This window comes from Theobroma cacao, chromosome 8 (genome assembly GCF_053813885.1).
Source record: "Theobroma cacao isolate CCN51 chromosome 8, ASM5381388v1, whole genome shotgun sequence".
In the NCBI taxonomy this organism is placed as follows: domain Eukaryota; kingdom Viridiplantae; phylum Streptophyta; class Magnoliopsida; order Malvales; family Malvaceae; genus Theobroma; species Theobroma cacao.
Window position 1 is genome coordinate 11,576,736 of NC_142646.1, and position 15,099 is coordinate 11,591,834.

General features: G+C 32.8%; 1 protein-coding gene across 1 annotated transcript; it reads right to left on the reverse strand.

The window, feature by feature from the left end:
- Positions 1-1,203: 1,203 nt before the first annotated feature.
- LOC18592687 (uncharacterized) lies at positions 1,204-6,566 on the reverse strand. Its single transcript, XM_018125568.2, has 3 exons — positions 6,218-6,566; positions 4,869-4,949; positions 1,204-2,064 (listed from the first exon to the last, which is right to left on the reverse strand). Exons 1-3 carry the CDS (start codon positions 6,374-6,376, stop codon positions 1,657-1,659), a joined length of 648 nt encoding a protein of 215 aa, XP_017981057.1. The 5' UTR covers positions 6,377-6,566; the 3' UTR covers positions 1,204-1,656.
- Positions 6,567-15,099: the final 8,533 nt, after the last annotated feature.

A 15,099-nucleotide genomic window follows, 5' to 3' on the forward strand; every position in this document is an offset into this window, starting at 1 on the left:
GTGGGGTCACAAGGCAGCAAATCTGTTTTTCAATGAGTCGAGGAATTATTGATGCATTCTTTACAAGGAAGAGAGCGTCAATCATTTTCCCAGGCCGGAAACAAGGGTCAACAAGTTGCATGGGATTCCCTAATGCAGGAATTTTGATTGTGAGAGGATTGCTGGTAGGTGAGCTGCATAGTCATTTCTTGTCAAACCCAATGAAAGAGAGGGCTGCTCTGCTGCATGTGAGCTTGGAATGGTTTTTGGACCCCATCCTCCATTGTCTGCTTTTGCCAATGGTGCCGACACCACCCCATGATACCATCAAGAACGTTCATCTCGATTACCAATTTTCAACTTGTTTGTTTTCATGAATCAAGGTAGACTTCAAATGGGACAGCAACAACAAGGAATGTAACTTCCCTACACATGCAAATAAGCTTTATGTACTGCTTACTTGTCCCTTGTACCTCGTTTCTTTGTTAACTCTGTCACTTTAAAAACTGTAATTGGGCAGTTCATGATATCTTATCCTCAATTCCATTGGGCACCAAAAACAGTTTTAGAAAAGAAATGCTCTATATATTTTACACTTTGACCTACAAAAGTGAAGTAAAGACAGCTTATGCATTTCAACAAAGCAAATGATCCAGGAACTAACAATTCCCTTTTTTCGCTAGGGATCTTGGTTTAGGATTCCTTTTCCACTCAAGAGGAGATTCTGAAGAAAGTAACAAGATTGAGGTGTTCAAAGGTAAGAGTGAAGCAATCTGGGGAAAATTTTTTTAGGTTGCAGGTTATGCCATTGCAGTGTAATAATACTTTCATATCAAAATCTAATTTTCTCTTACCTTGATCTCAGCCAAAGCATGAAGGGCTTAAAGAACGCTGAATCTAAGCAAAAGCAGCATCAGAAAACCAGATCCCATTTCTCTTTGTCGAAGCTCTATCCTGACCTGTGAGTCTGGAAGCATCAAGTATCAACTCATCTATGAATTTGAGGTTTAAGACTTCGATTCAAAAGTTTTCACCTCGATCTGCTGAGGCGGTTTTCAAGGCCTTTTTCCTTATTAATCTAGGAAAGGTATTTATTCCAGACTCTATGGTTACACATGCATAACGAAGTTACATGGTAAATGATCCAATTAGTTTAGAAAAATATCATGAATCACAAGCAATATTGATAACCAGAACATATGTCGACACTGTATAGAGCAAATATTCAGAACTAAGACTTTACAGACAAAATGAACAAATCCTAAGAAGCAGTTACAAAGAAATCTTAAAAGGTAAAAATTGAGAGAAATTTAACAAGCAGTTTGATATTTTCTTTTATAAGTAGGAGTACTGATTGAACAAAATGACTTTACATATGCAATTTAAGACCTCCAAGCAAATAGACTCAAAACACATAAACTGATAAATTCATACCATTCTGCGCTATGCAAACACAACACCATTCTGCGCTATGCAAACACAACACACTAGACTATTCTTCTTCAAACGCTTTCAACCAGTCACAAGTGCCATGTGCTTATTTTTGTATGAAGTAACCATCCTTATGTTGTGCTTCCTTAACTTCGGCAACAGCAACAAACAAATGGTGATGCAATCTGAACAGCCCGTCTGGATGTTTCAATCATGGGGCGTTCGAAAGGGGCTACCTTCGCATTCTCAATAAGTAGATTCATGAGATGGACTATCTGCATGCATGTCCATTGAGGAATCATTGGAGCTGAGAGGATTAGAATCCCTAGTCTGGTGTTGGAGAAAGTTAGATTCATGATTCCTGGCTCCATTTCCTGAGGGTAGACCACCATTAGGACAGTAGCCTCCCTGAGAAATGTGATAATGCTGAAGACTCTGACGAACAGGACTTGATAAAGCATTTGAGAAAACTAAATTCTTCGGCTGCTGATCACACTGGTCAGGTCGAGTTCCCAGCCCAGCAGTTTGGCCAGATGAGCCTGAAGAGACCATGAAATTGGTATTCATAAAGTGCATTGTAGGCTGGGAATGCTGATGTTGGCTTGGTGCTCTCGGTGACATGGGAGGCTCCTCTCCACAGTAGTCTAGCTCATTCTGCAAGGAGATCATAAAATTTTCAGGTTTTCAGAATATAGTAAAGATAATTATCAGTTACACAAAGAGCAAAGGATCAGAAAACACACAAGCGTGAGGTATGCCAAAAAAGGTTCCCACACTTCAAAAGCGAGAACCTATTCATGCCATCTTTGCAATAAACACAGAAATGCTTGCACATATCTTTTGAGGCCAAAACTAGAATATTACAACCTAACTAACAATTTTCTGATTCCAAACGTAATCAATACTTTTCACCATCACGGTAATGGTGTCACACAAGTTGTCCGAAAGTTGACATAAACCTGATTATTGTGCGGACTCAACTACTGAATAACAGCATAATAACTCCTCTCAATAACTCTTTCTTATTCAAAATATGAGAAATAAACAAAACAGACTCGAAATAAGAGACATCTACTACTAAATCGTAGGTTTCTACCATATGAATAAACTATCATCCAAACAAGAAACTGGAAATTAGTTCTTATGGCATATCCTATAACTAAGGGTCACCTCTATTACGGATAAATCCATATCATAAGACAACTGCCCTGGCAATTAAGGGTTTCAGCAGTTCCTAGTGACATAGACCTGACTGCAAGCCTGTCCAGACCTCTCCCTAACAGACATTTCAGTGACTGGTTTTGGTCATGTTACTAAAAGCAAGAGGTACAATGATTTCATAATGATGTGTTTACAGCCACCATCAGAGAGAATAGTATATTCATCAAATAGCAAAGTTTCAGGAGATTAACCCAAGCTTATTATGGATGCACAAGGACCATTTGTTTTATAATAAAAATATTCAGGAATATTCACAAATCAATTAAATATATTTAAGACTAAAATCATTAGATATAAAAAGGGATAAAACTCAATTTAGCTCCCAAACCTTAGGGAAATGTCTAAGTGGTACCTATATTAAAAAAATGTTTAATGTGATACCCGAATATATTTTGTGTATCAATCTACCTCAATTAGTAACATGGTTAACGAAATCTATCAACATAGTTTCTAAACAATCAAAATGTGACACGTGACGAGAAAATGCCACATCACCCCACAGACCGTTTCAACTTGCACATGTGGCACACACGTGGCTGCCATGTATCATAATTTTTTTAAAAATAAAAAAATAAATATTAAAAAAATATTTTTGAAAAAAAAATAGAAACCTTTTATAAATATTCTTTTTTTTTCCTTTCCTTCTCTCTCCTCTCCTTCATCTTCTCTCTCAACCCCACTCCTAATGGCAGAATCCAGCCAATCACCAACTAAATTTGCTCAGCCGAGGTCAGATACAGCATTTGTAGGCTGAATATGACCTTCAACACATGGCAGATCCTGCTTATTTCAGACCAATTCGGGCCTGTTTTCAGGCATTTCTGGTGTATCGACGCCAAATCTGGCCTCAGCTGGCCAGATTCGACCAGTAGGAGGGGGGATTCGGAGAGAGAGAGAGAGAGAGAGAGAGAGAGAGAAGGAAAGAAACAAATGAATTTTTTAAAAAAAATTTCTGTTTCTTGTTTCTCGAAAAATAAAACTGTAATTTTAAAAAATTTTCATTTTAATTTTTCAAAAAATAAATAATTTTGTTTCTAAAGATTTTTAAACAGTAAAATTTAAAATTTTGAAAAAAAAGAGAGAGGAAACGTTTTAAAATTTTACAGTTTTTTAATTTTAAAAAATAAAAATTTACTTTTAAAATTTTTGGGGGTTTTTTCGTTTAAAAAAATATTTTATAAAATACTATATTTTTATTTTTTAAAATATAAAATTTTCAATTATTTTTAAAAAATAAAAATTTAAAATTTTTAATAAATAGATCGTGCCATGTGTCTATGCTAATCTTTGACCCCAAAAAGTGACAGCATTTTTTAGCCAAATGGTGCATTATGGTTGGCCCATTGCCACATCATCAGATTTTCTCACCGTGTTAGACTTGGGACACATTGGTAAAGAGAATGAAAATTCAGTACCACAGTGACCATTTTTTTATTACAGGTACCACATTAAATATTTTTTCTAAGGTATAGGGATTAAATGGGACATTATCCCTTTTAAAATCACGCAAAACTGGGTCAAAAGTTATCACACAACAATACTACCACACGTTAGTAGAAAACCTTATTGCAACAGGGAAGACTTGCTTAGTCTCGGCATTGACTAACTTATATGCAACTAGATTAAATCATCTCTTCTCTATAATAGGAACAACAAGATTCTAGGCTGGCAATTTTACATAACTTTCTTCCGTCCTTGTTTATGACTGTACTTGAATTCTCATCATACTTTGTATCTCATCACTTCCAAACAATTTAAATGTCTAAACAGCACAATACACAAAGTTTAACTCCAAATGTCTAGTATGCCTTTCCTAGTGGCCAAAACTAGCTGCAGAATCATTAGAAAACAAAAAAGAAACCGCATATAAATAGATTCAACATTTTATCATTTATCATCTGATAAAAGCCTAAGATAGTATAGTAACCAGATATGGCTTTAACAGACCACAGGTTTGCACATTGTCAACATTATAAGGAATCTAATACACAGAGAAAAGTGGAAGAGATATGTCATTCAATTTCAAAAAGACAACCAAGGAAAAGGGATATATCATTCAACCTTAATAGGAAGCCTAGATGAGCTTTTCATGAGCTACATTAGAACTAAAATGGCATAAAGCTTATCATTATGCACCCACATATATTAAAGGTATCCATAACAGAACTCCAAAGCAAACACATTCAAAGAGTGAATGCTGGATCAAAAATAGTCAAAGAAGAAAAATCAAAACAAACCTGAAGGTAACTGAGTATATCCATTGTTGTTACTCTCGATCCTCCCTCTTGTTGTCTCCAAATCCACTGATGAAGTTTTTCCTGAAAACAAGTTGAAATGATCATAGAGCAGGACTGGATAACTCACAACTAGAAGCACATCACAAATGACCAGATGAGCAAGTTGATAAGTAAAGGCTGGAAGCCAAATTGAGACAAAACAAAATAACATAACAGCTGAAAATTTATAATTCCCTATATTTTATGCTTAATGTTGTGTACACTAAGGGTAGACCTTACTTTACTTTTAACAGAAACAATTTCAAAAGAAAGTTGCAGACTTAATAAGTGTAGCTCACATCCAAAGCCTTCTTTAAAAGATAAAAACCCAAGTTGAATATAGTGATTTTAAAGCAAGTCTGACCACGTTCAAAGTGAATTGACTTAACCAATGATTTTATAAGCTATGGTCAAGCTGCCAATAAACCCCTCCAATTTTTAGTCACATTTCATCAACATTAACACCAAAAACTCTGGTTAAGGGTTCTACATAAGCTGGTTGCATGACTCACTGGCTAACAACTAACATGTTTCAAGCTTTAGAACGCATAAACTTAAGGAAGCAATATCCATGGTTTCATTAGCTTCACTTATGAGAGGCCTGAGGAACTAAAAACTGTAATCTTATCCTAAAACAAGAAAGATAACATGCAGTCCTCCAATTTCCATACTCTGCATTTTCACAATAAGCAGGTATTGAGCCTAAAAAAGAAAAAAGAGAGTTCCTTTTTTAATTGGAAAACCTTCGTTGTAATGTATCAATACCCACCAAAAGATCAGCTTAAATCAAACTCACCACGAGTTCAAACATATTCTCACAATCAGTTCCACTCTTTGCTCAAAGTACAACACAACATATCGACACCTATCAATGAAACAATTATTTTGGGAAGAAAAATTACAATTACAATTATCATTTAGGTTTCTAAACAAAATCATATGCACCACACGGTTTTAAAGTAAAAAAAAAAAAAAGACACAAATGCAATCTATTCAGATACAAAAGAATAAAATCAGCTAATCAATTTTATTTAAAACCAGTAAATCCTTAACCATACTCGCATCAAGAACATATTAAATAAAAAAGTTTTAGTTTTTACCGCAACTAAAAAATAATTAAATTAAAAAAAAAAAGAAGCAGTCTTGGTTGATCCAAGTTATAACTTTAAGCTACTCAAAGAAAGAAACGTACTAAAACGCAAAACCCAGATGCAAAAACAGATATAAAAATCCATAAAGCTAAAATTGCGTACAAATAACAACAAAAAATCTAGGGAATATTTATATTTAGAGAAAGATAGAGAGAGTACAAGGCTATGGCGTTTGCCGGCTTGGAAGGAGAGCTTTTGCTGGTTCATAGCCTGAGTATAAAGCTGAGATAAGGAGTTAGCGGCGCTGCAAAACGAGGCGTACATAGTCCGATCCACCTCATCAAGGCTCGTGGCTATCGACTTCCTTTTCTTCCCCATATTTCCCGACTCTCTCTCTCCTGCGATCGACAGAGTTTTTAGCCTTTTGGCGATCGACCGAAAGAGAATTCTTTTGATTTCGGTTTTTGTAGAGAATAGAGAGAAAGGTTGCTTCTTTTTTTGTACTCTTTTTTAGGAGGAAGGATGCAGGGGGTTGAGGGACATTTCGGCAGTACGGTTGCCCGACTGATAAATGGTGCGTTTGGGCCGCGGAATCTATACAGATTAAAAGGTCAGCGTTTCGTACATCAGGGTTCCAGCTTTTCCAGCAAACGCGCTTAGGGCCGGGGCAGTGGGGTTCAGCCCAGGTTCAAATACAATTCTAAGGACCCAACCGAAATAATCTTTATTTTGATATTTAAAAATAAAAATGAAACATTATCTGATATAAAATAAAATAATAATAATAATAATCTTATAAAAATTTAGGTCAAATAAGTTACTCCAACACTAAAGTGAAAACATATATATCAAAATTATACAAAGACAAATAATATAATAATTTTATAAAAATTTAGGACAAATAAGTTGTTTCAAATTTCAATACTAAGTGCCTGTTTGGTTTGATTTTTTTTCAGCTTATCTACCTCTTAAAAGTAAAAGTCAAGTCAAATATGATCTTTTGAAAAACTCTTAAAAAAAAGTAGCCTTTTTTTTTTAAGAATAAAATTTTTAAAAAAAGAATTTAAAAAAAAGTTTCAAGGAGGAGCTCTTCTTTTAAAAACATATTAATTTTTCAAGAAATATCCATATCTCAATTAATCTCCCTCTCCTCTCCTTCTCTTTTACAAATTATCATTCTTCAATATAAATTACGATTTCCCTTTTCTCTACCTCTATCTACAAAAAGTAATAAAAAAATAAAAAACTCAATAACAAAATATCAAAAGCTAGTATTTTTTTGTTCTTACAAAGATTAAGAGAAAAAAAATCTAAAATTCAAAACTGCATTTAGATACTATTTAAATATTTTCTCTTTTTCACCAAAAAAGATTTTAATATTAAATACATTGTTTTCTCTTTTCTCTTCTTTTTAAGGAATTGATGCATCATGGTCCGATTACTTGTTAGATCAACAAAAATCTAATACTATTGTTACTATACAAGTTTGAGAGTTGTTCTTTTTTTTTTATTGATTTCTTCAATTTTAACATTTGAAATTATATATAAACTTGAAGCATTACATATAGCTTATTAGGTGATTGAAGATGACATGAATACCCTTTATGGTAATTTTAACCGAAATTAGGGCTTATATAATTTATTTTGTTAAACAGTTTTAACTTAATTCTAAAAGCTATTATTTTTCATAAAAGCTTAATAATAGTTTTTAAGTTAAAAAAAAGTTAGGCCAAATAGGCTCTAAATCAAAATATAAATATTGTAAATTAACGCTTTTACTACTTAGTTTAAAAACATCATTAGTAAAATTCAAACTCATAACCACTTATATACAGTTAAGGCAAGATAAAGGATATTTTTATAGCTTAAATCATCTTAAACACATAAGTATTCTAAAACCTATAAAGAGCTCCAACTTCATTTTGAATACATCTTTTTTCTTTTCTTCCAACTTTTTCATTTATCAAACACTTTATTCTTCTTTTTTTTATCACAATTTTAACATCTCAAAACTTATTTCTTTTTCTAAGTAGTGGGGTGAATACTAACACAATCCTTGAACTTTTTCAATAACTCCACATTTTCTACCTTTTTTAACATTTAGCTCAATGCACTTCTTGAAATGATTTATATACTTAGGAGTGAGAGATACAAATTGGAAATTTATTTATAGGGTAGGCTAAATTAATTATTTGTTTAAACAAAGAAAATGAAAAATTAGCTCAAAAGGGGTAAATTAAGGATAAACTTATGCAAAAGTAGGCTTGAAAGGCTCAAACAGTTACAAGATAGCCTAAATCATCTCCTTAACTAAGTATTACCTAAGATTTTACCTCGAGGGAGAATCAAACAAATTTAAAAATTTAAGACATAATTTAAAAATTTACAGTCACATAAACCTTCTCTACATGTGCACAACAATACATAGCAAAAGATACCATGCTCAATTTATGGAAGTCTCATCCTAACAATGATGCTTAACGTAAGAGTTCAACATAATACACAAATAATATTGTGAGACCTCGACCTCTATAGATCCATAACTAGAAGTAGACGCGATAATAGGACCAACGGTAATTTCATCATTTCTCATGGTGAGCTCTTAGAAGTAGCTTTCTAATATTATTAAGGTTTAAGTAGGCCTAAGGAATAGATGAATGATGGTAAAATGAATGAAGAAGATAGAAATATTGAAAATTTCCATAGTAAGGGCAAAATGGTCATTTATCATCTCGCGTGGAAATTTTTAAGTTTTCGTAAACTCAAGTATTACTAGACTATTATGGACTTTGTCTCAGTGTCAAATAAGTAAAAAGATTGTATAAAGGTAAGGGGAAGATAAAGTGACATTGTTAAAGGCATTTTGATAATTTAAGTGAGAATTGGACAAACTTTAAGCATAAATATCTAACTCTCCAACAGCTTCTTCTCATTTTCCAACAGCTCTTCTTCTTCCTTCCATCTTTCTCATGTTTTCTCACCTTCCATGGAAGCTTGCTTTGAAACCTTCATAAATTTTTTTAAGTTAACCCCAATTTTCATGCTTTTGTGCACCTTTTCACAAAAGTTCTTTGTGCTCTTTTACTATCTCACCTTAAAACCTTTAAAAGTCTTATTTTGATACTTTCTCTCACTAGTTAGGTATTTTAGAGAGAGAAAGAGAGACTTCCTATACTAGCTTGAGGACTTTTGAGAAGGAGTTCAATTACAAAGCTACCAAGGTGAGTAATGAAATTGAGTTGATTTTTAAGTTGTTGAGAATGGCTAGTGGTTAGATTTGTGAGTATTTTGTAGTTGAGGTAGTTTATTAATCTTAGTGTGACTAGAATAGTGAAAATAGGTAGCCATTTAATGGTAGTTGGAAGCTAGTTAGGAATAACTAGTAGAACATGATTTAGGAGATAGCTTTTAGAATTATGGTTATGTGAATTGAGTTGATTTGTGATGCTATTGTGTGTAATAGGTTCCAATTCGAACCATTAGTGGAAGTTAGAGTAGATTTAAGAATCAACGAGGATCGATGAGTGAACTTGCATTTAAAATGTTTTGGGAAATGCATTGGTATTTGGATGAAGCATGTGAATGATTTTTATTTGATTTTTCCTTAAAGATAACGCATGGGAACAAGCCTTTATTGAAACGTGTTATGTTGTGAGTGTGCAATATGATGAATCCTCATGCTCCTATATTATGTTGATATATATATGTTGTGTATTGATGTTAATATTGTGTAATAAATATAACTGTATGTGTGTGCGATGTGGGGGATGCACATGCCAGTGATAATGGGGTGGGAAAGTGTGGATGATGATATTGCTTGTGCGAGTAGAGAGTGCACATGATGATATTGCCTTGTGCATGTAGGGAGTGCACATTGGCTGAGTGAGGTGGTGGTATACATGTTTATATATGTTTATGTATGCATATACGATAGAAAGTTTATGATTATAATACGTGAATATATTACATGTTTGAATCTTGAAAATTGTTAAATACTTTCAAATTGATTTTTATTGCAGCACAAAATGGATTTTTATTGCAAAATGATCCTTTTTACTTAAGTGCCCTTTTTCTCACTATAGCGAGAATGCATTTTCGCTACAGCGAGAAACTCTCTGGTGGTGAGGGCATTGCACTAGCCTTGGTTTCGCTGCAGTGAGAATGCATTTTCGTTGTAGTGAGAAACTCTAGGGTTTGGGTCAAAAATCTGTGCTCTGAATTTCGCTGTAGCAAAAGTGAATCTCGCTGTAGCGAGAAACCCTCTGGTAGTTTAAAAATTGTGTTTCGAATTTCGTTGCAGCGAGAAACCCTCTGTCATCTCTGTCATACTTGTTTTGCTTGGATATTTATTAAAATTTTCATTCTTTTCAACTTCATGGATTATCATGGATTTTCAACATCAAGGGATTAATTAATCAAGTTTGAAATGAGGGATTTTTGGCAAGAAATCAAACTAAATTGCATTGTTTTTAAAACACGTGCATCATGATTTCCACATATTTTTTATCGTTTTCTTGTTCCCTTCCTATATTCATTCATTGGGTTTATGCTCACTCTTTTAAATTGCATGTTTTCATATTCGTAAATAGCTCAAACCTAGATTGAGACGTTCACATTGCAATTCACCCTTGGTAGGTATCATGGCATTCAATAGCCGTATCCTCACCCAATTCACTCCACTGGAAGTCAAAAGTATTTTGCCTATGTATACGCATACGTAATGTAAACTACTGTGATATATGTCATAAACCGTATATGTTTATTTAAATTAATGTTGCCACTATGAGTTGGCTATGATTGACATTTTTAGGTTGATATAAATGCAAGTGTTTAGTTGTCATAGTACATTATTAAAGTACTTATGATCAAGAATTATGGTATGTGCTTTAGAAATATTTGACGGAACGATGAATAGGTTACATAAGAAAGGCTTGCTTGGGCTTAGTGGGTAGTGCTCATTGGGTCCATGCATCGGTCATGGCCCGTAAAATTGGGCTATGACAAATATTTATATTTACTAAAAGCAAAAGATAACAAAATAATTAGGTTTCATCATTGGATAGGTAAATCAAAGAAATTGACACAACTAACTCTAAATCAAGTTCTTAAAACGTGCAAAAAATTAAATGATAAACAAAATAACTAAACTTAAAATCTAAAAAAGTAACTGCAAAAAGATTAAATCCAAGTTTAAAAACTTAAAAATCTCCCCCCCCCCCCCCCCCAAAAAAAAAAAAACTTAATAACATTATTCTCAATTTTACTAAAATAGATAAAGAAACAAAATGAAGACTTATCTAGAATGCAGAGAGACTCTACTCTTCCACTTCATCTTTATCTTTGTCACCAATGCTTGTGGGAGGCTCTTTTATTTTTTTTGAACTGTATAAAGAAAATAAATAGAGATTAATATAGAAATATAAAAAAAGGGTAAAATATCCTTACCCCCTCTAAGTTTTGATCGAAATTACACAGAGAAATATTAATTTTTAAAATAGACACTTCGTTTCAAAAAATATTTTTTGCTGGACATTTAAGTCCAGCCGTTAGTCAACTATTAGTGTTTCCATCAATTTGATAACGTGGCAAAGGTAAAAAGATAATTTTACCCTTGATTAAATTTTAAAATTACTATTATATAATTTTATTAATTTTTTTATTAATTAAAAAAAAACTTTGTAGGGAGCACCAGACGCTCCTCTTTTTAGAGAGTTGGGGTTAGTGCTCCCTTTTTTTAATATATTTTAAAATATAATAATAATTTTTAAAATCAATAAAAAAATAAAAGGCATTTTAGTCTTTTCTTAATCTATGTTAACGGTGTTCGCATTTTTGGGCAGAGCGCCTATTTCGAAAACTAATAGACCTGTTTGAAATTTTGACTAAAACTTAAGGGGATAGGGGTATTTTACGTATAAATAAAATAAAAATAACTAAAAAGAGAAAATATTAGTTTTGAAAGCTTGAATTGCCTCCCAAGAAATGCTTCTTTATAAGCTTAAGGCTCATTCCATTAACCATGAATGTTCCAACAGCCTTACTAGTAATTTCTATGATACCACAAGGATAGACTTTAACCACTTTGAAAGAACTCAACCATCTTGATTTGTGTTTCCATAAAAAGAGCTTGACTAATTTGGTTAGTAACATTCGTTGTCCAAACTTAAAATCAAGATTAATTGAAGGTGGTGAAATCTGCTCATTTTTCCCCATAAAGGCTTCAAGGGGTTTCTTTGGATATTTTTTGTCAAAAACCTCTTTAGCCAACTCATCAATTGTATCCATTCCATGCCAACTTTCTGTAGAGGAAGGATACTTAGTTGTATTGAATATATTAAACTTGACGACCTTCTCTCTAACTTTGAAAGTTATCTTGTCATTCTTCATATCTATGATTACTCTAACTATAGCCAAGAATGGTTATCCAAAAATACAAGAATTTTAGCATCCTCTTTCATCTCAAGAGTCCACCAAAATGAACAACTTCACAACTTTAACCAAAACATCCTCTATAATCCCAATAGGGTACTTGATTGTTTTGTTTGCTAACTATAAAGAAACTATAGTAAGTTATATCTTCTTAAGTCCAAGTTTCCTAGCAATAGACAAAGGCATAATTGAAACACTAGCACCAAATCACACAAAGCTTTAGAAAATTTAACACTCTCAATAGTACAAGGGATATAAAAACTCCTTGAATTCTTAAACTTTGGTAGAAGCTTATTTTGGATTATGGCACTACACTCCTTAGGAAGTGCAACTGTCTCAAAATCTTTCAGTTTTCTTTTCTTAGTTAAGATGTCTTTCAAAAACTTCATATAAGTAGGCATTTGTTCTAAAGCTTTTGTAAAAGGAATGTTGATTTAGAGCTTCTTAAATACCTCTAAAAACTTTTAAAATTGACTATCAAGTTTTTGTTTCTAAAAACATTGAGGGAAAGGTGGTGGTGGTTATGATGGATTTGATTGAGTTTTCTCACCTTAAACTTGTTCCTCAAAACTTTCACCCACTGTTTCTTTTTTGACAGACTTACCTCGAGAATTTGATTGCATACTACTACTTTCTACCTCTTTCCCACTTCTAAGTGTGATTGCATTGCAATGCTTTTTACCTTTTCTCCTAAGATTGGTTTCAATATCACTAGGTAAAGTCCTTTGAGACCTATTGTTAATGGTATGGGCGAGTTGACCCACTTGTGTCTCAAGATTTCGAATTGTTGCCGCCTGACTTTGAATGATAGTTGCTTGATTTTAAATGATGGCATCATTCTTTGCCATGAATTGCATGAGTAACTTTTACACAGATGGCTTTTTCTCAAGCATAAGAGCTCTAACTTGAAGTGGAAATCCAAAAGGAAAATTTGGCTTTGGAGTTTATGAAGATCCTTCATTATTGTTTCAAGAAAAGTTAGGATGATTCATCCAACTAAGATTATAAGTGTTAAAATACAGATTGTCCTGCTACCTATTAAGGTTTCCAATGAAATGTATTGATTCAAATTAACTGAGCAATGATCACTAGAATGCCCTTCTCCACACATATCACAAGAAACAAATGGGCTCTAAACAAAATGAACCCCTAAAATATCAAATTTCTTAGTTAATGCAGCTACTTATGTAGTCAAAACATTAATAGTTGTTGGTCCCAAAAAGAGTGCTAAAGGGAGAGTGAATAGCACTAAAATATTTTAAAGGAAACTATTAAGTCTGAAAAACTATTAAACAAATTTGGAATGGAAAGTTTAAAACTTGTTAAGGTTGAAAGACACCAAGTGAAGAAAAAGTTAAGAGAAGTGGACAAAACACAATATTTATAATAATTTGGTCTACCTAACCTGTAGCCATTACCTTGATCTTCCCAATCAAGGATTTTTAACCCAACTTCACTAAAACTGGTGGAATTAACAGCTTCCATCAAGCTTTTACAAAGTGAGCTTTTAAACCAAGTTCTAAACCTTTACAACAATCCCTAAACTTTCTTAAGCTTAGTAAACCCCTTAGAGTGCTTCGTACACTTTAATAAATCAAGAAATGAAGAAAATATGGAGTATAATTGATCACCTATCTGATCTAAGATGTACAAAGTTAAGCTCAACACTTTTACAAAGGATGGGAGTGAAATACAAGTGTAAAGAGAATGTTTTTGGTCTTTTAAGCTCAAAATCACTTTGGATAGCTTTTCTTTGTATTTTTTATTGTTGAAGAAGCTGCAAATCCTTGAAAAAACACTTCTAGCTATTGAAGACAGAAACTAGTCATTTCTGGCCATTATTTTTTTTCTTTTGTGTTTAAATTCAAATGTGCAGATAATGCTTCATTAACCAATTAAAGGTAGGCTTTAACTGATTAAGCCTTCTCTGACTTGCGCAGTGCTTTTTTATGTTAACCAATTATCGATAGCTTTAATTGATTAATAATTTTCTATTTTCAAGCATGTTCAAGCACTATTGTTGGCTAGCCTCTTTTCAATTGATTAATACTTACTTTAACTGATTGAAGCTTCTCTCCATTCATCCTTAACTGATTAAAATAGGCTCTAACCAATTAAAAATTCTTCAACTTTAAATCTCTTGGTTTGGCACCATGGACAGTCATCAATATTTTAAATTTGAATTTTACACTTCTTGACACTTTTAACTGTGACCTTTAATCAGTTAACTCTTTTTCTTTAACTAATTAAAAGGCTTCTGTTTTACATCCAATACCTATTTAACTAATTAAACCTTATTTTAACTAGTTAAGACCTTCCTGTCTGTCCTTAGTGTAGAGCCCATAATTGCTTTAATTGATTAAGGATTTGTGTTAATCGGTTTAAGACTAATTTATCTTCATTAAAGCTCTTTCTTCTTTGCTTGTTTAACCAATTAACCCATCTTGCAACTGAACAAGCATCTTGATGTGCTTTCAAGTGCTAAATATATTAATGAATTTAAATTTTCTCCTACACACTTAAATAATATAATTAGATACCAATGATGACAAAACACTCTTAAATTAAAAGTGCAATGTTTATGTTCAATATAAATGATTCAAATCTTTATGCATAATGAGTATTGCTTCCCCTTAGTTAATGCATCTAGTTTTCTTTAAAGATTTGCAATA